General features: G+C 39.3%; 2 protein-coding genes across 8 annotated transcripts in view; both read right to left on the reverse strand.

Moving 5' to 3' along the window:
* Nucleotides 1-502: 502 nt before the first annotated feature.
* urm1 (ubiquitin related modifier 1) lies at nucleotides 503-13,042 on the reverse strand. Its single transcript, XM_061800386.1, has 5 exons — nucleotides 12,903-13,042; nucleotides 10,764-10,834; nucleotides 4,432-4,513; nucleotides 2,403-2,451; nucleotides 503-1,880 (listed from the first exon to the last, which is right to left on the reverse strand). The coding sequence occupies exons 1-5, from the start codon at nucleotides 12,935-12,937 to the stop codon at nucleotides 1,812-1,814; spliced, it is 306 nt and encodes a 101-aa protein (XP_061656370.1). The 5' UTR covers nucleotides 12,938-13,042; the 3' UTR covers nucleotides 503-1,811.
* A 3,458-nt stretch (nucleotides 13,043-16,500) lies between these two features.
* Nucleotides 16,501-25,240, reverse strand: part of sh2d3ca (SH2 domain containing 3Ca) — a 70,119-nt gene continuing 61,379 nt past the window's right edge. For 3 of the 7 annotated variants that reach the window (XM_061747543.1, XM_061747541.1, XM_061747545.1), the window contains 5 exons: nucleotides 24,385-24,556; nucleotides 24,189-24,300; nucleotides 23,172-23,378; nucleotides 21,639-21,757; nucleotides 16,501-16,866 (listed from right to left, as the gene is read on the reverse strand). In XM_061747543.1, coding sequence (XP_061603527.1) covers nucleotides 16,801-16,866; nucleotides 21,639-21,757; nucleotides 23,172-23,378; nucleotides 24,189-24,300; nucleotides 24,385-24,556 — 676 coding nt within the window. In that variant the 3' untranslated portion in view covers nucleotides 16,501-16,800. Of the gene's footprint in view, nucleotides 21,758-23,171; nucleotides 23,379-24,188; nucleotides 24,301-24,384; nucleotides 24,557-25,240 lie in introns of all 7 variants that reach the window. The other 4 variants (XM_061747547.1, XM_061747544.1, XM_061747546.1 and 1 more) reach the window with 2 other exon arrangements.

The raw sequence follows: 25,240 nt of genomic DNA on the forward strand, positions 1-25,240 counted from the left end.
CAGGAGGCCTTTATCAGGCTTAAAATGCCGGTCAAGTGATTATAAAAGTAGATGCATTAAAAATATCAGTATGTCAAATTAAAACAAAGAAAATGCGTGGATATAAAGGTAAAAAAAACAAAACAAAACAGTTTTAAGACAAGTTCATTTGTTTAAAAAAATAATGCATTTGACAAGGCCTTGCAAGTAAAGAAAACACAAATTGCATTAATCGTCATCCTTTAAAATGTACATAACTTCACAAATGTTTTATTTTATTTATTTTAACTTAAATTACATGGATTGCACCATTTGGATACTACCAGAACACCGTATTATTACTACCAGTCGTTAAGGTAACGTTAATTAAAAAAAGAAGACAGAAAATGGGAAAAATAGGTCTCAATATCATTGTGTATATGACAACTGTAAATGAAACACAGTATAGTTAAGATTATAGTCTCTATATTAAAATAAAAGAAAAAGAAAAACAATGGAGAATAATGAGACTTTTCTTCTAAAATGAGCTCAGTACTGTATTTATTATAATATTTCGTATGGTAACACTACATATTGTGTGACCACATATACAGTACACGTATATTACACGTGGGTGTGGTAAATGCCAGGATTGGAATCATATCAAACACATTCCTCCATCATTACTTGTTAAGCTTAGTCTTAATTAGAAAACATACACAAATAAGCAAACCATTTAAAACACTGAAGAAAATATTGTTTTCATGAGGATGTCTTATATGGATCTGGTTGCAGTTAATTGGTAATGGCACACACTAGTGATAATATCAGAAACAGCATTCCTCCCAAAAATAAAGCTAGCATTAAAAAGGGGAAACATAGGGGGTAAACTACAAAAATTAATTGTCAACATTGTTGTGGTGCCGATGGTTTTGTATGGAAATGGGTTTGTTAATTTAAATGGTACATTTTTATTCTAGGGATAAAATAAAAATTTAATTGTGCATTCCAAAATGTATTGAAAAATACTGTGTGGGGGGATGATCTCAATATTGTTCTGATGTGGATGTTTTTGTATAGAGATTCATGGGTTTATGTTAATAAAATTGATAAATTCACCCTTGTGACATCAGAAATATTTCCATATAGTAAATACTTTAATTGGCTAGAAAATATTAAACAAACAAATTTTCACAATATTATGATGGGGATGTTTCTGTACAGATGGATTTAATTGAACTGGTTAATGGCAAACTTGTGATAATATCAGAGCCAACATTCTATCTTGCTAGTCATCGAGCTTTATTTTGTAATAGAAATAATATTTTAATGGTTGCTAAAATAAATAAAATGTAAAAAAAAAAAAAAATTGAATAAATGACTGCAATATTATGAAGAGAAGTTTTGTATGGAGCTGGATTTAATTTAATTGGTAAATGGCACCCTTGTGAGAATATAAGAAAAATCCTTCCTCCTGCTATTAAGGTTTTATTCTGGAAAAATAACAAAACCATAGCATTTTAATCGTGCAGTTAAAAGTATAAATATCTTAAAAAGGACGGTAAAAATGAATAATGGGTGAAAAACACAAACATTGTGTCCACCATCATGCAAGCACCTTCTGCCATGATTCCTGTCCAGTTTATTAAAAATAATAATAATAAAAAAAAAAAATTAAAAAAGTCATCCAATTGGCTTGGTAGCCATCTGAGATCCCCTATGACTCCTGAAAAACATCCATCACCTTGACAGTCTGGTGAGAGGCTGACGCTTCATCCAATGGGGTTCAGCTTTGTTGGGATGTCAATGAGGGGAGCATAGTGTAATTGTTGGTGTGTGTGTGTGTGTGTATTCTATCCTCCGTGTAGCGTGGAAATAAACACCACGTTGTCTTGCTCTTGTAGGCGGTAGTCCAACTCGCCCTGGAGGCCCCACACAACACAACACAGGAAATATCCGTGTGTCAATACAAACATATTTGCCATGAATAGACTCGTGCACGTTGAAGCCTTTAAACAGTGAGTGTGTGTGTGTGTGTGTGTGTGCACATGGATGACAAAGTCAGGCATCATATGTGGTCGACCTAAAGAGATCACAATGAAAGCCTTCTGCCAGTGTACAGATTAGCCTTCGTGCTCATCATCTAATTGTGACAAGCATGCACACTGTGACGAGCCATGCATTGCACAAAATGGAGGCTGCCCCCCTTCATCCACAACAACAGGCATATTAAATATATATACTGTATTATCACCATTTTTGGGCTAAGTGTTTTGAGCTTTTCTAAAAACAAAAGTTCCTCTGAAGTTTGATTTTGTGTTTTGCAAGGCGGGTCACATCAAATGCTCCGGCAGGGCCACATATGGCCCACAAACTGTAGCCTTGCCCTCTCTGCTCTGTGTAGACTAGATGTGTGTAAACGCTACAAATATGGCAGTGCTCACCATTAGCTCCCAGTCGGCGTCATTGATCAGCACCAGGATCCCAGGTCTCCTATAAAAGGACGACGGCCATGGTGGTGGGGGAGTTATATAAAATACAAGGTAAAGCAGGAACATCGTAATATACAGTACTTGTGCAAAAGCAATACAGTGCAATAAAAATGCACAACACAAATATTGATACAAGACAGAAAAAGATAGACATGCATTTTCAAATGCTGCACATGTATAAAAATGTAAAAAATATAAATACCATTTTTAATGTTATTGGGGATTTTTTTTTTAAAATCATATCTTAGTGGGGTGCTGCATGCAAAAAAAGAGTTAAAAACAGATTAATGCTATTTTATAATAACACTATTTGATGATCTTTTTTACAATTATTTTAAAATTTGGAGATTAAAAAAAATATATATTATTGATCTTTGTGCGTGCAAAACAAAAAAAATCATGATTTTAAAATCTTATATTTTCGTATTTATAATTATTTTAATGCTACTGGGATACTTTTTTATATATACTTTAGTGGGGTAGGGGCATACAAAAAAATCTGTTTTATTTTGCAATATGATACATTTTGATTATGATTCTTTAAATGAATATTTACCAATTATTTATATTTTTAATTGGGGCAGGTGGGTGAAACAAAATTGTGCTGGAGAATGCAAGCGAAAGCTCCTCCCCCAACTCAGAGCACCCCAGGACCCCCTTGCTTTCCATGCGTGTGGTCTGCTTTTTTGTGGGGTGGAAAGCAAGCAACACAGGATACACAGCAGAAACCGGAAACAGAAACGAGTACAGCCGAACCTCCAAAGTCGAACACGATCTGTTTGTTCCGTGACGCCTTCTCAGTTGTTTTAATTTCAAAACAATTTCTCCCATAGGAAATAATGCAAACTTGAAAAATTCCTTTTACACTGTTACCATCATAAAACATGTACTAACTGTACAGGGAAGTACCAATTTAACATTCTTATATAAGTATAAAACAAATATATATAATGAAACTGAATATTAAAGGAACTCTCTTTGACCACACTTGACAAACAGACAATGGAGAGTGATACCGTTACCTAGTGCTGTTTTATAGCTATTGCTGGAATTATTTACATGATATGTAATCGTATTGTTGTCTGAAGACACACAATGCTGTAAATTGCATTTCCTGTTACTGCCGAATTGGTGCGTCACAAACACACACGCACAATTTGCTGACGTCACACATGATAATGGTTTGAAATGAAAGTTTTCACTTTTGAGACAGTTTTCCAGAAAAATTAAAAACTATAAAAACTATTTATTGGGGGGGAAAACATTGTCAATGACCTTTGGAGATCCCGGTGTGTAATAGAATGAAATATATAGAAAGAAAAAGGAGACAGATCGGAGAAAACAGTTGAATGTTTTTTCCAAGGCCAAAAAAAATGACACAAAATTTAATGACCTGGTCATGTGTAGCCTTTTTTTTTTTTTTTATTATTATTTTTACAGTGAATATTTTAAGGGTCCAAGTTCCCTTTCACTCTCAGCTTTCCCATTTTTTTATTAGATGAGACTTAATGGAGGAGGGTAAATATAGAGATTATGAAGGAAATCAAAATGTCAGTTGAAATTAATGGAGGGCCAGAAGCGTTGCACACATCCTTGATGAGGCTTTTAAACAAGTGTAGGAGGAGGGGCAGGAGGGAAACAGTCATGACAGACACACATGACACACACACGACATCTGTGTGTATCATGTATCAATTGATGATTAAAGGACGGAAGAACAACAAAGATTGTAAAATGATCACAAAATGGTAGTAGAAGTAAAATGCCTTGATGAAAGGAGACAATACACATGCATACATCTGATAGAGCAGGTTTATAGGTGGGCTAGCTCCATTTTGCGGTCAGGTGATGCTATAAATAGTGGTCCGCAAAGGCGCACAGTAAAAGTAAGACAGATATACAGCCAATCATCTCTAATGATGCCATTTTTTTTTTTACCCTCTTTCGAGAACAGAATAGCGACAATATGGAGGACACTCACACAGTGTTGCCCTGGACAAAGAGCTCGGGCCGCTCCTTGAGCAGGTTGTGTCGGATCCACACCAGCAGCTGCTTCATGTCCCCTGCAAAAGAAGAAAAAAAAAAAAAAAAAGAAAAAAAAAGAAAAAAAAAAAAGGCAGACAACGGAGGTCAGGGGTGAGAGGTCAAGGTGCGTGCTTTCCAGCCTCCTGGTCGATGTGACGCGACGGGACAGAGGCACCAGGCAAGACGTGACTGCATGTTTATGTATGAGTTCATGTGTTGGCGTTGTGGAGGGGGGTGGGGGGGGGGGGGGGGGGGGGAAGGCTAATGTCAATGGCCAAGGGTGACATTGATCACCTTGCTCGGACCAGAATAGAATAGATGAGGCTTTAGTAGTCCCACAATGGGGAGATTGTGGTTTTACAGCAGCTAACTTGACAGTAGCAACACAAAAGAGTAATAAAGAATTACACATCTAATAATATATATGGACATACATATTTACATCGGTGAGACCGAGAATAAGAGCAGCTGTGTATGTGGCTACTGTACTTGAAGAAATACTACAGACAGAATGTGAACAGCAGGAAGGACCGTCAGCAACATTGTAGGAAGCAAAAGAGTACAGCGCTGATAGTGTTCATGTAAGCAGTTGAGAATGAAATCAAGACCAGCAATACTATTAGCAGTAGATTGACAACTGTACATAAATAAATACATATTACATATATACAGATGTGAATGTTAAGAGGGCAAAGAAGAGTCAGAAGCGTCGGGTGTAACAAAAACTATACATATATCAATTAAGAGTATGAGATATATGCAGATGTGAATGGCAAATGAACATAAATTGGCAGACACTATATGTATGAAAGGAATGCAAACAGCAGCAAGACAGGTCAGCAACATTGTCCGTAGCAAAAATCTATGTTTTAATAGTCTATATGCAGATGGGAAGGACAAATCTAAATGAATAAATCTCTACACAAACGAATGTGAACAGCAGCAATACCAGTAAGCAGTGTTGTATGTAAAAACATCTACATGCAAATAGCCTATATATACGCAGCTGAAGATGAAATAAACACCAGCAATACCAGAGCTATTAGCAGGTATAAATACTATGATGAAAACGTTTGTAAGCATGAATCTGCAGCTATCCACACATCATACCTGTGTATAAGATGCTTATGTAAGCGTGATTGTTTCCTTGGTTAGAGTCAAACGCGCCCGAGCTTGAACGTCATCGCGGCCGGCATTGAATCAGCGTGACCTCGTCTGCGACGGCGCTGACCTCGTCGACAAAGGGCTAAGCCGCGCTCATTCCGGGCGACAATGAGCACTTTTAGGATAAATCCAACCCCCCACCCTCCGCTAAACACGATCGCACAATGAATATATTAACCTTATGTTAAATGGGTGCATGTGTGTATCTTCAAAATGATTACAATAGTGTATGAGTGCAAGATCTGTTAGTGAAAGTCACGTCGCACACATTTTTCCTATATGGGGCATTTTGGGTTTTCTAAAGTCTTATGAGGACCATACTAATTTTATGAAAACATATGATGGATAATAAGCATTTGTAGATTGAGTATATTCAGTTCATGAGGGCTTTGTTTCTACAATTGTACCCTGATGGACCAAATGCTTTCAAGGCTGGATATGGCCCACGTGCTGCAGATTGCCTATCCCTGTTTTAAATACAGTCACAAGCGGAAGCGGAAATGACAGGGACAGGAAACAAAAGTAGGGGAAAAGAGGAGAGGTGATGCAAAGGAAGGATGAAGATATGAGTCAATCTACGCTGTGACGTAGCAGCTCTGAAAGGCAAAATAATGGTTGAATAAAGCTATTTAAAATGATTGACGATGGGAAAAGTGACTCTTTCTGCTTTTCTTATTACAGCTACCATTCATGATAATCAAAATGTTCCTCTTAATTGAGAAAAAGAAAAACAATACAATTAAATTGTGCATTATTTTCAAACAATAACAACGTACTGCAAGTTAAGAAAAATAAAATAACAGAGCAATGTGGCAAAAATGGAGCAAATGAGAAGATTTGCAACCTGTCAGGTCAAAGTGTGTGTGTGTGTGTGTGTGTGTGAGAGAATGCGTGCGTGTACAATGAAACTATGTGAGTAATGTTCATTTTCACTGCAGTGCTATAAGGCAGAAGTCAAACGATTTGTGTTTAGAGATTTTTAAACAAATATATAAACACGCACACACACACTCTACTGTATATCCAGCGATTGACTGTATAGCCACATACACTCCATGGACACTTTAGATATGCTTGCAAAATAATGTGTTTTGACTCCATCGGCGAGCTATTCATTTAACATTATGTTCGCAGCTCCACCAATGCACACAATGGTAACCAAAATATTAGAGACAGCTCTGAGTATAATACGATGCAGTAGAATTAGATACATTTGCAAAATTAAGCCGTCCCTGAAAAAAAGTGAGCTTCATTCTCTTTGTAAAGGCAATAATTTGTGATACACCTCCTAGATGGTGCAGGTGTACGAAATGTTACACGCACACACACTCGCGCACGCACAGCTCTGCAGGGCTAAAAACAGAAGTAATCAGCAGAAAAGTCATACTGCCTTTGCGGTGACGAGCCCATCTTTCTTCTCTTCACTTTCTCTACTATCGACTAGCATGTGCTTTTCTCCATCATTACCCCTCGCACCCTTCCCAATTTTGCTTTTCATTTACCCCCTACAATAAAACCTGCTCTTCTCCTCCTACTGCAAACAGGAAGACATGGCCATCATTCAAACTGTGACCTAAAATAGAAACAAGCCATTTAGCAGCTTTTGTGTTAAAGGCTGCTAGTTGAGATTAAACAAGATACAGCAGCCCAATGTACAGTAAATGTATGTGGTGTAAAAAGGTGTCGCGATGAGTAAAGGTGAGCTCGGGGGTGGAGAACAAGGACATCGTTATCGTCATCAGGAATGAACGGAGATGAAACAAAATGGACATGAGCAATGAGAAAGGGAGGAAAGTGCGTCACGTCCTCGCAGTGCATCTTGGGATTACGCCGCTGCGTGGGTGCCGGGAAAGAGACGCGACTGAAGGGAGGGAAAGGGTATCATTTTGACGACGATTCAAAACCGCCTGTTTTTTCTTCTTTTCCCCCAGTACTCGCCCTTTTTTGGGAGATTTTAAGCGATTATGACGGTCGTGTGACTGGAGGGGGACGAGTTATCCATCTTTTGACTGATGTAAAAACGGTGAGACCCCCAGACCATTGGGGGGAGTGTAGGAGAGAGGAGAGAGGGGGCGGGGTCTTTCAGTCGAGGGTCATCAATCACCGGCTGGGTCACAGACAAATAAGAAGGATTCAGAAGCAATTATATTTGCCCTCAACACCCCCAAACCCCACCCACGCACACACTCTATCTCACACACACACACACACACACACACACACACACCCGCTACATAACAATTACAATTAGGCTGGAGCCTTACAAATGTTTAATGTAAATGATACAAATATGGTGGAAAGAGGAGGTGTTAAATTGACCACTTGCACAATTTCGTAAGATCTGAGGGCCATATTAAATAATCTGTCTTTACAAAGATAACGCTCAGTTTTGACTGACACTGTCGGAGAGTATCCATTAAGAATGTTTGTTACTTCGTTGTATTTGGAAGGTTTGTACAACTGTATTAGCTCATACTAAGTGGAGTTTGTAAGAAAGGTGCATCTCAATAAATTAGAATATGGTAGAAAAGTTCATTTATTTCAGTAGTTCAATTCAAAACGTGAAACTCATACAGATTCATTAAACATGGGGAAAAATACTTTTAAGAAGAATTCCTAGCCAATTTCTATACATTACAACAACAACAAAAAATCATTATTTCTTGAAATGGTGAATTGTGGGTTTTGTTAACTGTAAGTTATAATCATCAAAATTATAAAAACTAAAATCATGACATATTTCTCTCTCTGTGTATTCTTTTGTGTATGTTCCATGATGTATTTGAATTAAATCTATGTTCTTGTTTTCTTTTCAGATCGATTATTTTGTTTAAAATTACAAACCAAATTTTCCAACCAAACCAAAAAAAAACAATCCACCATCCTTGTGACATCAATTAATGCGGTTCCCAGGCGGCTTGAGAATCTGGTGACTAATGCTGGCGCCCATATCGAATTTTAAATAAAACTCCATGCAATACGCTTTCTTCTCATGTTCATTTCTTGTAAGAATTATAGTTCAGAAATAAATTACAAGTACTTAAAAATAGGGAGTTACTTTTCAATTAACCTGCATATAATAGTTGTACTTTTTAATTTGTTAAATGGGTGCATGTGGTTTATTTTTTTTTACATTTATTAAGATGCCCCTATATTTGGGTAGTATGTGTGGTGCAATAAGGTCATATCTCCTTTAACATTCTCTCCTCTGGTCAACTTTTGTGCCGTCGTCACCGTGGTAACTCCAGCGTCACGGCCACTCGTCCTTTGTTTGGTCCAAAACCAATACGACACATATTTCTCCCTCATTCATTTCAACCTGCAAGGAAACTACCATTTAGCCCTGCTGCTAATGAGCAAGGTTCTGACTTTAGCGTTTGGGAATCCCCTTTGTTGAATTTTTTTCCCTTCGTTTTGTTTTCCAATAGAAGCCAGTGCTGACAAATAAATAAATAAATACAATAAGAGGACTAGGAGGATGGACCCTAATTGCACTCTTGTAAAGCCTCAGAAGCCCTTTGAGCCTCTTTTACTGCCTCCGTTCACACTCGGGCACCACCCGTGAGGGACAATAGGAGGTAGAAACAGACAGCGGTATAATCGGAGGACGGACATGGGAAACACATGTGGCTCTTCATAGTTTATACATGTTTAAGATGAGTAACAGAACTGCCACAAAAACATAAAAAGAGGGTTACGTTTACAGCGTTATTGAGATGATCGTTGTGTAAATGGATCCAGAGCCCGCAAACCAGTGGCCCTGTAGTTAGGCCTTTTTGACCCTGACCTGTGATTGGCTGGCGACCAGTCCAGAGTGTACCCCGACAGTGTTTTTGGGATGTGGGAGGAAACCGGAGTGCCCGGAGAAAACCCACGCAGGCACGGGGAGAACATGCAAACTCCACACAGGCGGGGCCGGGGATTGAACCCCGGTCCTCAGAACTGTGAGGCAAACGCTCTAACCAGTCGGTCACCGTGCCGCTTACTTAAGTACATCAAATGCAAAATAGTTTAAGAGTTTTACTCGTAATCTCTACAAGGAGTCTTTTACTTAAGTTATTTTCTGTTAGGATACTTGCACTTTTACTCAAGTATCGCTTTCAGGTACTTTATACAAGGCTGTATGCTACGACTAATGTGGACAAGCGCAACAGTAAATTGATGGCCAGAAGGATGGATGGATGGGTTTGGGGGGGGGGGGGGGGGGGACCCTTGAGGGCCAACGTATTTGTTGCTTATGTTTGGCATTGCGGAAGTAAGTAAGTCCAAGGCACATTGTTTGTTTGTCACATTGAACATTAGTCTGGCCATTTACACACACACACACACACACAACTAATGTTCGTACATTGGAGACATCATAGTTGAACAGGGACTTTTGAACAAGCAAGGGAGCGGTGTCCAAAGCCAAAAGAGAAGCAAAGTCAACTCCTTTTTATTTTATTTTAAAATTGTGACATTCCCAAATTTGTTACCCATGGCGAGAGACCTTCTTTGCTACATCACTGGATCCAAAGGATAACACTGTTGTATGTAAACCCGGTCAGTAGTTGGCAGTGTAGCTAAAAACAAATGCGTACAAATTGGGTTACGTCATCACCATAAGAACAAAAATGAGAAATAACTCAATACATGAGGGAATTCCATAACAGATACAGGGAGACCATGACTAAAAATAACAAAAAAGTATGACCAAAAATTAACTTTTAGGAACGCCAACTAATGACCTGTGAACATTCTGATACAGTCACGTTCATGCATAAGCCCTGAAATGATACCTTTAAGTATTCACTTGTAATTAAATGCTTACTGCATTTCACTGACAGTGTACAAGAACCCAAAATCACGACAATGGAGTTGACTAATCGTGTATGGTGTATAATCCAAGTAATTGACGATTCAGTAAAAGGTTTATAATGGCCTATTGGTCACAAGATGGCAGCAAAGCACTACTTTTCTATTAGACAGGGCCATGGCCTGAATAAATAATACTCCTCCCTTCATTTCAACATACTTCGTTGGCACCAAGATGCCAAGAAATGGCACCGAAACAATACTTTTAGATTAGTCATGGCCCATAGCACAAAAAAGCAGTAGACAGGTGACATGTAGCAAGATACTCACAAGGTTCTGCATGGCTTGGAAGAGTGACATGATGTTCCTTCACACCATCAAAAAGAAGCTCCGCTCCTCCTCTGGAAACAAAAAAAAAAAAAAAAAAAAAGAAGCATTTGAATTGTGTGGGTTTATAATTTAACAGTCAATCCTTTTTCAAAATGAGCTTAGTCTAAATCAGATATGAAAGCAGTAGAGCAAAATATTACAACATCCAGTCCATATAAAGTATAACAAAAAACATTTGAAAAAAAGTATACCTATAAATGACAGTGATTTGACTTGTTTCGGCTACTGAGATTCAACATAAGTTTATTGCAAACTGATTTGATTAGGTTTTAAGATGATATAACTGAAAAAATAATACAATACAGAAAATGGGATTTTCAATTACATATTTAAATTTTTGCTAAGGATGTCCCGATCCGATCATGTGATCGAAAATCGGGGTCGATCACGTGATTTTCCTCTGATCGATATGGGGTGAAAAAGATTGGTTTTATTCATTTTCTAACATTTTAAATATCACAAAGTGACAAAACAATCCAAAGGTACAAATATATTGGAAAATGGAACAGTAATAGCTTAGTTTTATATTAAACAATGTAAATTTTGGGGGTATTTTTAGTACCGGTATAATATAAGTGACAAAGTGACACGCAGACTGTGTGTTTGTGTGTGCATTTGTGACACTCACACACAAACAGAGTCTCTGACCTCCCAGAGCGTGCTTTAAACAGTTTAATGACACCCCAGGTGTACTTTATGGTTAAACTAAACACTAAAAACAAAAAGAATTACACACATTGTATAATTAAATACAAGACACACATGATCGTTTTAGATATTGCAATCTTAATGAGAACAGTCAATGGAAATCCCCATTGAAGGGCTAGCTAGAATTAGCATTAGATCGCAGGTGGGATTTACCTTCAAATAATGAATATTTATACACAAACTCTGTAGTAACACATACAGAGAGATAATATAACAATACTCACAGGCATATTTTCTTCCTTCTTCTGTGAAAAACTAGTTAATGTTTTATCGCGATGTTGTTCTATTCTTTTTTTTCTGCAAATGTGTACGTCCATGGATGCATCGGACTACACTGCCCCTATGAGGCCAAGGCACGCAGAGCAGGAACAACAGATAGGTATTTCCCCCCTTGAGTCTCTGACATGAAATCATCCATCCATCCATTTTCTGAGCCGCTTCTCCTCACTAGGGTCGCGGGCGTGCTGGAGCCTATCCCAGCTACCATTGGGCAGGAGGCGGGGTACACCCTGAACTGGTTGCCAGCCAATCGCAGGGCACATGCAAACAAACAACCAGTCACACTCACATTCACACCTACGGGGAATTTAGAGTTGTCAATTAACCTACCATGCATGTTTTTTGGGATGTGGGAGGAAACCGGAGTGCCCGGAGAAAACCCACACAGGCACGGGGAGACATGCAAACTCCACACAGGCGGGGCCGGGGATTGAACCCCGCTCCTCAGAACTGTGAGGCTATCGCTCTAACCAGTCATCACACGTGCCGCGGCATGAAATCAGTGTGTGTTAATTAGAATTACTAAAATTATTTCTGTGGTAAATATATTTTTAAATTGTATTTTTACAATTTGGGTGTGTATCTCCCTCCTCTCGCCTACAATCGGCTGGAATAGACTTCAGCTCACTCGCCACCCAGGATAAGTGCTATAGAAAATGGATGTACGGACATTCAGATTCTCTTGCACAAATCTATTTTAAGTAACGGGCGAGTCAGGCTGTATTAAAAGATGACAATGGTGCAACAGGGGCAGGCTGAATGGATCTGTCACACCACTTTTAATTACATCAAAGCATACAGTTCAACTATCACTAGCATTAAAGTATATTCATGCAGACTAAATTCGAATGCATTTAGAATGTTTGCCAATCAAGCATACGTATAAATACTTGTGACAGAGCAAGCACTGACTAGGCTACAAACAAAGCTAGCTGCGCCACTGGTTTACTTCTTCTTGAACTACACCGAAGAGTCAATATGGAGCAAAAACTCCTCGAGCTGTCGCGTAGTGTCGTATCCCCCCCAATAAATGAACGCTGGGGCACGTCTGGAGACAGTGCGAGCAGTCGCGAAGTCTTACAAATCACCTACCCAAACTCCAGATGAATGGCAACGGAGGCAGCCATCTTGTCAGCACATGCAGGAAGTGATGCGGGCCGCAGCCGGAAGTGATGCCATGAAGAACGTTTCGTTCCCGTTTGGCGAGAAGATTTGAAAACTCAGAACCGTCACCCCCTCACCCTCCGAAATTGAAAAGAGAAAAATTTTACTTGGAAAATTAAATATCAGGCCTTTTTTTTTTAATACAAATTGATTTTGGAACAAATGTAATTACCATTAATTTAATGCATTATTATTTTCATGTAATTTATTTTGCATATTGTTAATGCTACAAAATAAAAGACTTAAACATATAAAATTATATTTATTTGGGGCATTCTTTTATTTGTAAAAATGTATTTTAAGTAATATTTATTTTTATTTAATTTATTACTTTTTTAAATTCAGAACAAACGTAAACGTATGCATTTAAAAAGTAAACTTTAGCGAAGAAGTCTTTATTTGTTCAAACCTATTATTTATGTTTCTTTAATTCAAAAGAACATAAGTAAACATTTATACATTATAAAGTAAACAGTGAGGAAGTCTTTATTTGTACAAACCTATTATTTATGTTTCTTTAATTCAAAAGAACAAAAGTAAACATTTATACATTAAAAGGTAAACATTAGCGGGGAACTCTTTGTTTATATAAACCTATTTTGGGAATAATATTAAACAATGTTAGTGGTAAATAAAAATTTGTATCACATTAAAGGGAAGTTTATTAGTTTAAAAAAAGGCGATTATTTTTGAAAATTAATTCGTTTGTTTAACCCCAAATAAGTAGTTTTACTTTAATTAACTATTATTTTAATATACTTTTTACGTTTTTTTAATTTTTGAAAAAGCTACAAAATATTCAATTTAAAAACTAAACACAAATTAAACATTAGGCCTGGCAGACCTGTATTTGTACAAATGTATTTTTGAAATAAAGGTATTTGCTTTTATTTAATTTATCATTTTTTATTGTCTTTTTTAATTTAAATAGTAAATGTACAAAACTAAAAGTTTATCAATTGAAAATTAAATATGAGGGAGGAAGCCTTTATTTGTACAATTACATTTTTGGAATAACAATAAATGTTGATGGTAAATTACAATTTATATCAAGTGAAATATATTAGTTATTTTTATTAAAAGAGATTTTTTTAAATATATGTATTAATTTATTAATCCATCCATCCACTTACGTACCGCATGTCATCACTAGGGTCGCGGGCATGCTGGCGCCTATCCCAGCTGACTCTGGGCGAGAGGCGGGGAACACCCTGAACTGGTTGCCAGCCAATCGCAGGGCACACACAGAGACAAACAACCATCCACACTCACATTCACACCTACGGGCACTTTAGAGTCTTCAATTAACCCTGCCATGCATGTTTTTGGGATGCGGGAGGAAACCCGAGTACCCGGAGAAAACCCAGGTAGGCACGGGGAAAACATGCAAACTCCACACAGGCGAGGCCGGATTTGAACCCCTGTCCTTAGAACTGTGAGGCAGATGTGCTAATCAGTTGTGCTGCCTAATTTATTAATATTATTAAGTAATTTTAAACCCAATTGTAAAATTGGAACATTTGACATTTTTTCAAAACGATATTATGCACCGTGCATTGTTGTGTATGAATTATTGTATGAAATAATAATTTTACTGAGATATAATACAAATATTTCCAACAAAATACGCCATATGATGTGCAAAACCGATGGCGAACTGTTAGCTTACATCCTCGTAGCCATATGTTATGTTGTATATAAAAGTAGTTGGTGTCGAACCTTGTCATTAGAAAAGTATAACATGGTTGTGTGAATCCACATCTGTCTCTCCCTGACTCTCCCCCTTTATATAGATGCTCAATCATACTGTTGACAATTGTGCCCCCAGTATATAGGATAGGGGGTACGGGGTGGGTGTGTATGTGTGTGAGTTGTGTGTGTGCGCTGAGGGGTCGGTCAGAGGTTTGAATTGCAAATCTTCCTGCCTTCTGTTGGCGTCCAAGCATTCGCAGGCTCTTTCCTCTCCTGTATTCATGTGTTAATGAGGAGTCAGCGCAGGGCCACATAGACAGATCGACCTGGGGCCTGGCAGGGGCCAAGGGGGGGGGGGGGGGGGGCTAGGGGGAGGACATGTGACGCCTCGGGCGGGAAATTGAGAGGACCCTGACGATGGGTTCGGTGGTGTTTTTTGTTTTTTTTATAATAATGAAGACGTGATAAGTATCTGTGCTAGTGAACTATATATTATATTCATACAGGCTTCACGGTTACAAGGTGAGTAATCCACGAATGATCACCCGCTGCGGAACCGGCATGGATGCCAACTCACATTGGCTAAGATGCCATGAGGTTTATGAACACTTTGTGCTTCTACTTTCTTGTGTATCCAAATGGGAAACTTTCCTCAGTTAACTGGGAAACAAACGTACTTTCACAGTTAGAGTACATACATAAATTCAAATTATTATGATTGTTCCAATGTTACAAAATAAATCATTACATATATGGTCAGAATGTAAAATACATATTTGTATATTAAAGGACACGTTTCTAAACTTTTGTATAGGAAAAAAATGTTTTTAAAATATATTACTTTACATTTAGTTAGTATTTATTATTATTTAGTAATTTTGGGTTGTTTATATATGACATATATAATATTTACTAAATAAACTATCCATATACTAAATATGGCAAAATCTCAGAGGAAGTAAAGCTCAATACTCGAAAAACAAGAATCAACTATAAGCTTTTGGTCTGTCCTTTAGGACAGGGGTGGGCAACATGCAGCGTGGGCCGTATACAGTCTGCCATGCAATTATCACAAAAATCCACAAATGCATATAATATATTGCAAACAGTTATAGTTTGGTTCCCTATCCCTATAGTTCTCAGAGGACTTGATACAAACTGAAATGGAACCTGATAGGAAAAAGGTTCCTGACATCTTCTGTATATGGACGTCAAAAGTCAGTGCCGCGGCTGTGCGGGTCACACATGATCAAATGACAATAACCAACACAATGGATTAGCAATAAAAGAGGTTTGGGGGGGGGGGGGGGGGGGGGGGGGGAATTAAGGGATGGGGGTTGGATGGTTGGCGGTCCGACTGCCTTTCTGGCTGGATAGCAGGTGGATCTGTGACATCTTGTGTCTGATTCAATAAGGAACATAGAGAGCTGAAATGAACACGTTCCAAGATACCAAGCAGAGAGAATCCCTTTAGAGATTACATCCATAACATGTTACGCCTATGGAACTGTATGGGCGGCGGAGACAAAGAGCAGAGCAGATGATGATTTTCTTGTTGTGGCAGATGGCACGGTGGCCGGTTTCATTCCATTGTGCTTGCTTCTGTATTGTTTCTTTTTTAGTTCTACATTCTAGATGCCATCAGCTACTCTGATTATATGTATGGAAGACAATTGGCTCAGTATGCAAAGAAACACGAGTTTTCAGATTTGAACGGATGAAGTTCCAGTTCACCCGGGACCCCAAATAGGACTAATTCTCTAGAAAATGAATGGATGTACGTACAGAAAGGTATTTCTTGATTGTCGAGTGACTCTAAATCAACGGTTGCATCTGCGACACAAGCAATCATTTTATTTGAAAAAGAGTGAATTGCTATGTACAATATGTAGAAAAAACAAAGCAAACACAACAAAATTCATCATCCTGTCTTTCAACTTTCATTCCATGCAGTCCTCAGAGGGTCACTGTTGAGTATCCAAAACAAGAATGACTGCAAACACACAGAAAAATCGTTCTTCCATCATCACTGTGAGCAGATGACAAACCTAAACCAGTAGGCTTCAGTACATACACATTACTTGAGGATGCATTACAATTGACCTTGTGTGAATGAAGGTTGCCCCCTGTCGGGCTATGAGGGGAAAGGGCCCCACTTTTTGCATGACCTATACAGGTGTACCCTCAAACGTGTTTCGCACTGGAAAAGACAAACACTCATGTAAAGATGCATGGATCAGACAGAAAATGAGCTCACTTTAATTGATACCTGACACATACATTCGACTATATTATAGAATGCTTATATTTCATTTGTATTTGATTTGGAGGTAGACAACAAGGGGACAGCAGCGAGGGCAAAAATATTTAGTAGAATAATTCAAATGGGTGTCGTACTTTGACTGAAATGATTGGATACAATGGGTACGGAAAGTTTTCAGACACCCTTAAAAATTTCACTCTTTGTTATATTGCAGCCATTTGTTAAAATCATTTAAGTTCGCTTTTTTCCCTCATTAATGTACACACAGCACCCCATATTGACAGAAAAAACGTAATTGTTGAAATTTGTGCTGATTTATGAAAAATGAAAAACTGAAATATCATACAGCCATAAGTATTCAGACCCTTCACTGTGACAGGTGCTGTCCATTTCTTCTGATCATCCTTAAAATGGTTCTACACCTTCATTGCAGTCCAGCTGTGTTTGATTATACTGATTGGACTTGATTAGGAAAGCCACACCCCTGTCTAAATAAGACCTTACAGCTCAGAGTGCATGTCAGAGGAATTGAGAATCATGAGGTCAAAGGAACTTCCTGAAGAGCTCAGAGACAGAATTGTGGCAAGGCACAAACCTGGCCAAGGTTACAAAAAAATTTCTGCTGCACTTAAAGTTCCTAAGAGCACAGTGGTCTCCATAATAAGAAGATGTTTGGGACAATCAGAACCCTTCCTAGAGCTGGCCGTCCGGCCAAACTAAGCAATTGGGAGAGAAGAGCCTTGGTGAGAGAGGTAAAGATGTACCTAAAGATCACAGTGGCTGAGCTCCAGAGATGCAGTCGAGAGATGGAAGAAAGTTTTAGAAAGTCAACCATCACTGCAGCCCCCCACCAGTCAGGGCTTTATGGCTGAGTGCCCCGACAGAAGCCTCTCCTCAGTGCAAGACACATGAAAGCCCACATGGAGTTTGATAAAAAAAAAACACCTGAATGACTCCAAGATGGTGAGAAATAAGATTCTCTGGTCTGATGAGACCAAGATAGAAATTGTTGGCCTTAAGTCTAAGGGGCATGTGTGGAGAAAACCGGGCACTGCTCATCACCTCAGAACAGAACAGAACAGATCAGAGTCATCTTTATTTGCCAAGTATGTCCAAAAAACACACAAGGAATTTGTCTCCGGTAGTTGGAGCCGCACTAGTACGACAACAGACAGTCAATTGACAGAGAACACTTTTGAGACATAAAGACATTGACAAAAACAGTCACTGAGCAATAAAGGATTGCTAGTTATTTGGTAATTCCGGTAAATTATTATTATTTTTTTTGACAATTGTGCAAAAAGATGCAGAGTCCTCTAGCAATACAGTCCAAACAGTGACGCATGGTGATGGCAGCATGCCTTCTCCAGAGTGCTCAGGACCTCAGACTGGGCTGAAGGTTCACCTTCCAACAAGACAATGACCCTAAGCATACAGCTAAAATAACTCCGTGACTGTTTTTGAATGGCCCAGCCAGAGCCCTGACTTAAACCCAATTGAGGATCTCTGGAAAGACCTGAAAATGGCTGCCTACCAAGGTTCACCATCCAACCTGACAGAACTGGAGAGGACCTGCAAGGAATGGCAAAGGATTCCCAAATCCAGGTGTGAAAAACTTGCTGCATCATTCCCAAAAAGACTCATTGCTCCATTAGCTCAAAAGGGTGCTTCTACTAAATACTCAGCAAAGGGTCTGAATACTTATGGCTGTGTAATACTTCAGTTTTTCCTTTTGAATAAATCTTCAAAAATGTTAACAATTCAGTTTTTTTCTGTCAATATGGGGTGCTGTGTGTATATTACTGTGGAAAAAATTAACTTAAATGATTTTAGAAAATGGCTGCAATATAAAAAAGAGTGAAAGATTTAAGGGGGTCTGAATACTTTCCGTACCCACTGTAGCTCTGAGAGTCAGCCGCAGCCCTCTCAGGCTCACATCCTCGAAAGATGACATCCAACACCAGCAGTCTACCAAGTGTAAGTGTAAGTAGGAACCCATATGTCCTTATGGAGGAAATTATTGAATACTGATATCTGTACTATTTTTTTTTTTTACACTTATGGTGCTAGTGTTAGGGATAGGCATGATAATTGATGATTCTGTCCAATGAGGTGTGCCACTGGAGGCGCTGTCTATTCAGTCTCAACTAGTTTGCTGTTTTAAACGGGATACACAAATAGCGATAATCCTGTTGAATCAGAGCATTTCTTTCCCGCCTTCCGATCGTAATCTACCTAGATGTAATTAAAAGATACCCTGAGCCATTATCGTGTGGTGCGGGGTATGTTAAACGTGTATCCCAAGTCATTCACCACACACACACGTCACACACACACAAACGCAAAAGAAAACTAGAAGAGTTTCGCAACTGCAGTGTAGATACCAGATAAGCTAACAGTTAGCCTAGCTTCTTCGACATCTTCCACCAGTCTGGATGCCTTGTGGCACCATGCTGCCTCTTGCAAGTCAGTCTTGGTCCTACGACAGACATTTGGTTTGGGGAAGTGAGAGTTGATGGTTACAGTATGTGTGTGGTTTGCGGTGTTTGTCATCACAAGTTCACCACAAAATAAAAGAGGAGTAAGCACACGCTTGCAGATTTCCCCCCCCCCCCCCCCCAAGTTATTTTTGGAGTCTCTCACATTTAAAAAGTGAGTTCAGATGTTAAAGATTTCTGTGTGTAATCTGCTTAAAGATGAGCGACATGATGTCTGGGAAGTCGAATAACACCCAAACTATGTCATGCATGGAAATAGGAGCTCAGAATATTTACAGAGTTAAATTGATTTGCGCTATATCAAGATCGAGGAAATCTAGTCAAACGCCCATCCCTATACAGTAGCTACTATTGTTATCATGAACCAGGAACCAATTACTCTCCAAGTATTCAAAAACACTGCTGAAAAGAATAAAGGGAACACATAATCATCAATCACAGTGTAACTCCCAAGTCAGTTGCACTTCCAGGATACCTGTCCACTCCTGTGTCAGCCAATATTGCTGGCTAATTTTGCATTTTTCCTTGTGCAACTCCTCCAGGATGGTAAATCATGAGATACCAAGAGACAGGCCCCAACATCAGGGGAGGCACAATACGATTCTAAAATTTGGATTTCCATTAATCATTGGTACTTTCGAGCTTAACAAATTAATTGTTTTAATAAAAAAAGTATTTTCACCTAGAATATTTCATTCAACGAGATCTTGGATTTGGGATTTGGCTGTTCCCTTGATTTGTTTTGAGCAGTAGGTGATCCCAACTTGTGGTTTATACCTTTTCTTATATTTAATTGAATTATCACAAACTGGGTGCATCCAAGAAGCATTACATAGTTTGTTTTTAGAAATACAGTTTGTTTTATTTAGAAAGTTTTCAGTTTAATCTGTTTCATGAGATTCATTTAGAACCTTTAATATGAATTATTCAAGAAATGCTAAAGTCCTTTTGTAAGGCGGGGGATTACACTGTAAACCAATGTTCAATCCTTTTTATCGATTTTTGCGGAATTGATTGTTGATTATTTGCATAATTGAGGCAAAATGGAGTGCCCTACTGAAGGCGGTGTTGCTTTTACATTCTCAAGAACAACAGATTATCTCCGGGCAGTTGTGCTACATCCAGACACAACACTTGCATTGGTGTGGGGGCTCCCCTCTCATGCCTCGTGGCTGCTCTCCGGGTGCTCCCCTTATCGTTCACTTGTCGGGCGCCCCTATCCGCCCTCCTTTCCACCAAACAGGGGACACCGTCTCACCTTCGGGCTGGGCGGGGACTGGCTACATTGTGGTTTCTGGTTGAAATAACAGCTGAACAGGACACGCTTTGAAACAGGAGGTGAAAACATGCAGTCTCCCTCTGCATAAAAAAAATGAAATAATAAATTTGTTAATTTGTCCAAATGCCCATCACTAGTCTTTTTTATAAGGATTTATGCTGTAAATAAAACATACATGGGGCTTTTAAAGTAACCTTGCCTCACTTAATACTGCTTTTAGCAACATTTAGCGCACACACACAAGCATGGTGGCTGTACCCCGGTTGTTTTGAACAACTCTCAAAGCCTAGACTTCTACTTCTTTATTTGGGATTCATGTACTAATAAGTGGCTGATACATATTTGATGGAACTGCTCCATCCTGAATGAGCTTTTATGGCTCCTTCCCACTTGTCACAAGGTTTGCGAAACCAAATGCCCTTAATGGATGGAGATCCTTTACAAAATAAGTAGGAAATAAAGGAATGTTCACATGATTTACACACACGCATACACAGAAAGACATGTACATTATGATCTAATTAAGATCATTAGCCGTCATTTCTACTACAGTGTGAGACAGCAGGGAAGCATCTGTGTGTGCGGAGCAAAGCCAAACGCTGCATATTGTCCCTCAGGGGACACCATACTCATCGTCTTGTCTCCTCTCATGGACATTTTAGGGAGAAGTGAGGACTTCCACAGTGCTAGTTTGCAGTGAGTCCGCAGTGAGTGCGTGTTGTGTAGCAAGTGACATCTCGCTGTACTTTTAGCTGCCTCTCTACTCACAGTGGTCCACCCGCACTACTCCGTGTCCCCCTTTTTGGCCATGCAAGACAAGACCACTTCGGAGTGGTAAGTGCAGATGCAGGGTGTCTTTTTTGTGACTATTGTCGCTATAGCTCGCTGTGGCGCACCGGAGGCTCGAGCTTGTGCGAGAGGGCGGTGAGGACCTTGTCGAACTTCTCGTAGCGCTCCAGCTGGCTCCCCTCGGATCCGCGGCTCCCCCACAGCAAACGCATCTGAAACTCCGTCTGGAAGATCTCGTGAATGTCGGCTTGCACCTGGAATCCTGGACAGGAGGGTGAAGAAGAGGGAGGGGAATTAGGATGGATTTACACTGCAAATCCAAGTTACCAATTCCGATTTTCCGAAGAAACTACCGCACCCAACGGAGGAGCTTTTGAAAATTATGTATTTGATGTTATTTTGCTTTGTTTTATTCTTTTGTCTGGTGCTTGGTTGGCATTGAAAATGTGAGTCTGTTTTCAATTTAACCTGGGAAAGTTAAATAAATAAAAAGAACAACCAATCAGACACAGACGGCGTTGACCGACAAGGTGTCAATCTTTTGCCGTGATCTCGCAAGCGCACACATGGCCGGTTGCCTGCGCACCTGAAGCCTCGCTCTGACCTGTTCCCTGGGGCTTCAGGATCTTTGATAAAACTATTTTGGAAAATCCACTTCTGGAAAATAAAGAAGAGTGCCAATCCCAAATTTGGTAACAATTTGTGGCTTGGGGGGTGTTGTAATTAGTTACGTGAGGCTACATTCAAATCTTACTAGTGGTTTAAACAAACCTACAATATATATATATATTTTCACGATCATCAGTGGTGGTCGGTCAGGGCCACCAAGGACTTCTCTGCTGGCCAAAACAATGTCAAAAGCACTGATCTACAAGTACATTTATAACCTAATGTGTTCAGTAAAGTTGTATTAATTCATTCCCAACAGTCTTATTTCTTCATTTCGTAGTTTTACTCTTAGCTGCACTATTTTCAAAAGTGTATGTAGATGTTAGATGTTTTTTAATCCAATCAGATTTTAGCCTCAATGTGTTGCCATGTCAATCTAATCTGCACAGGGCCTTCAGAATCAGTGTTGCTGGTTGATCTAACTTAACCTATATTAGCAAAGGGACTGTTTCTTTAACCAATCACGTTTCAACTTTGTCCTCACAAGGCCAGCAAGCTGGCTCCTGATGATGTCAGCTTTTGTTCCATTCTCTGATTGGTTGGTCAGAGCAAAACTTGTTACAGCCAACTCTGACTCGTAAAAAAAAATCTGTATTTATCTGCAGAATTTGAATACATTTAAAAGGCAGAATCTCGAGTGAGTATGATTTTTGTTATTACATTATATAAATATTGATTCTGAAATGCTCCAGCTGATGGACGTGGCACAGTTCGGTTCTGTTTTTTTTTTTTTTTTTTTAAAGTTTTTGTATAGTAATGATGGCTTCTCTAATTGCGACATGAGTGCAAATAGACAAAATTAAGATGAATGCTACAAGCACAATATAATGAGATTTACTCAGCCTGATTAACCAGGGTTAACAGGTTTAATGGCCTAATGATCAATAAAGTGAGCGATCAATTCCTAATCATGGCAACAACTAAATGTTGTGACTGCCTAGAAAGGCACAACAGGATGTGAGTCCAAACACAGTTCAATACAGCTGTCAGCATGTGTCTATCCATACCCTGCAATTTGCTTTCCACATTGCTCCTGTAAATCGCACCGTAATGCGCGACAGCTCGAGCCGCCTCCAGGTGGTGCATGACCACATCGACGCCCACCTCGCCGCTCTCCCATGGCTCCAGCACCTCTCCGAGGGCCAGGCCTCGCTCCAGCAAAGACAGGACAGGGATAATGTGCGGGAAGGTGGTGCTGGACACAATGCTGGACTCTGGAAGCAAAGCAAAAAAATAGTGAGGATTGTGCATTTCAGGCAAGCTGGGGAATGCCCCACCAAACCCAGAAGGTGGCGGTGTGGTGAAAAAAGGTATTAGTTCATTAATTCATGTGTAAATGTAAGCATGTGTCATAATCCTTTCATAGTTTTAAATGTACCCAGAAAAAGCCCAAGCAAGCATGGGGAGAACATGCAAACTCTACACAGGGGAGGCCGCATTTGAACTCGGGACCTCCGAACTGTGAGGCAGATGTTCAAACCAGCCACCCACCGTGCCGGCTTTGTAAACATTTATTTAAATAAATGTATTATGAAATCATTATTTAAGTAGTTCTATATTTACCCATTTAAGCACATTGTTAAAATTCAAACTGTACATTTGTGGTTGAACGACTAATCTTTTGTAGTCGACTATCATGTGATGGAGGTTGAGTCAAAGTCGATGAATCGATGACGTCACTGATTTTTCTTTCAGCAACCAGCAAATCCCCAACTTTTTTTGTGCCACGGACCGGTTTCACGTAAAGACGGACCGGCATAGAAACAAAAATAAAGATAAAAAAAAGATACATGTCACCATTACGCTGTATGCTTTACAAATTATGTATGTATGCACATGTGCATAATGTTACAGTGGCTTACAATTACTGTATATTAAATATTTTTTAGGAAAACTCTGCCTGGGTTTTGATGAACACTTTAGCCTATTACGCTACTATATTCAATGTTGGTCATTATGGTAGTACTTGGAAACCTGTGTTTCTTAAAGTGGCACTTGGAGTAACAAGTTTGAGAACCACTTACCTTTTCCGTCGTTCAAATTCTTCAGGAAAGGTTTGAGCTTCTTCTCATACAGGATGGCACCTTCAGTATGTCTCTGGCGTAATGTCACCCACGTCTGCTCCAGGCGGGAAATCTGAGGCGTACATAACAAACACGTCAGAGAAAAGTACAACAATACACAATGAAAATGCGCATGTTGCGAACATGTTCATCTTACCTGCGGCAGCTCCAAGGCCCTCATCACAGCAGCGAAGCCAAACATGTTACCCAGGTTGCTCTTCAGCTCGGCCGCCAACTGGATGGTCTTATGGAGCAGGGCCGCCCGCTCCTCAGTGCTTCCCGTGCAGCCGAGCAGATCCACGGCCATCACGATAGACATGGTGTAGAACCTGAGTGGAGAACAGGCGCCGTTAAATACAACTAAAAGCTAAGTGGTAGTGACGGCGGGGAGCAGAAGATAGTGATTTAAAGGGTGTTGGAATGTCATTCCAGAAATTTCCATCAGGTCATTGTGAATAATTTGAATTCTGACACTAATGACTTTCCTCAATCATTTTTACATGTTGTTAAAGTTCAGGGAGAGAATTTTACATAAATTGCACATTCAGTTTTTATCAAGCCATCTGTCAGTGATATAAAGCATATAGATTTAGCACAAAAAGTAAGGAAGTGTGTGTTTGGTTGATTATTTTTTTGTTGTAACAAAGCTTCTTGTCAAAAAATCTTATACTGTTGGAAAGCCTGTTTCTTTTCCTTTTAAATGCTGCCACAAACATGCATTTGAGGCATGCGCAGCAGAGATGAGAATGTGGCTTGGGCCCATGAAGAATTTGCCAAATCATATTTGCCAACACCAAACAGCTTATTACAAAGAAACAATCTACCAAACACAAATTCCCTTACTTTTTGTGCTATGTTTAGTACAAACTACGAGGCGTAACAAGGCAAAAAAATAAAATTAAATAAAAAAAAAAAAGAAGAAAAGAAAACTGAGAATGAAAATGGAAAAATGATGAGCAACAAATGAGAATATGACGATAACAAATATGCGTCGAGAGCTTAGCTATGAAATT

Source organism: Phyllopteryx taeniolatus, chromosome 15 (genome assembly GCF_024500385.1).
Source record: "Phyllopteryx taeniolatus isolate TA_2022b chromosome 15, UOR_Ptae_1.2, whole genome shotgun sequence".
Classification (NCBI taxonomy): domain Eukaryota; kingdom Metazoa; phylum Chordata; class Actinopteri; order Syngnathiformes; family Syngnathidae; genus Phyllopteryx; species Phyllopteryx taeniolatus.

Coding starts and splice junctions, on each gene's coding strand:
- urm1 (XM_061800386.1), bottom strand. CDS start 12,937: ATGGCTGCCTCCGTTGCCATTCATCTGGAGTTTGG. Junction 2,452..4,431: donor TTTGTCCAGGGCAACACTGT/GTGAGTGTCCTC, acceptor GTCCTTTTATAG/GAGACCTGGGATCCTGGTGC. Junction 1,881..2,402: donor ACGCCGACTGGGAGCTAATG/GTGAGCACTGCC, acceptor TGGGGCCTCCAG/GGCGAGTTGGACTACCGCCT.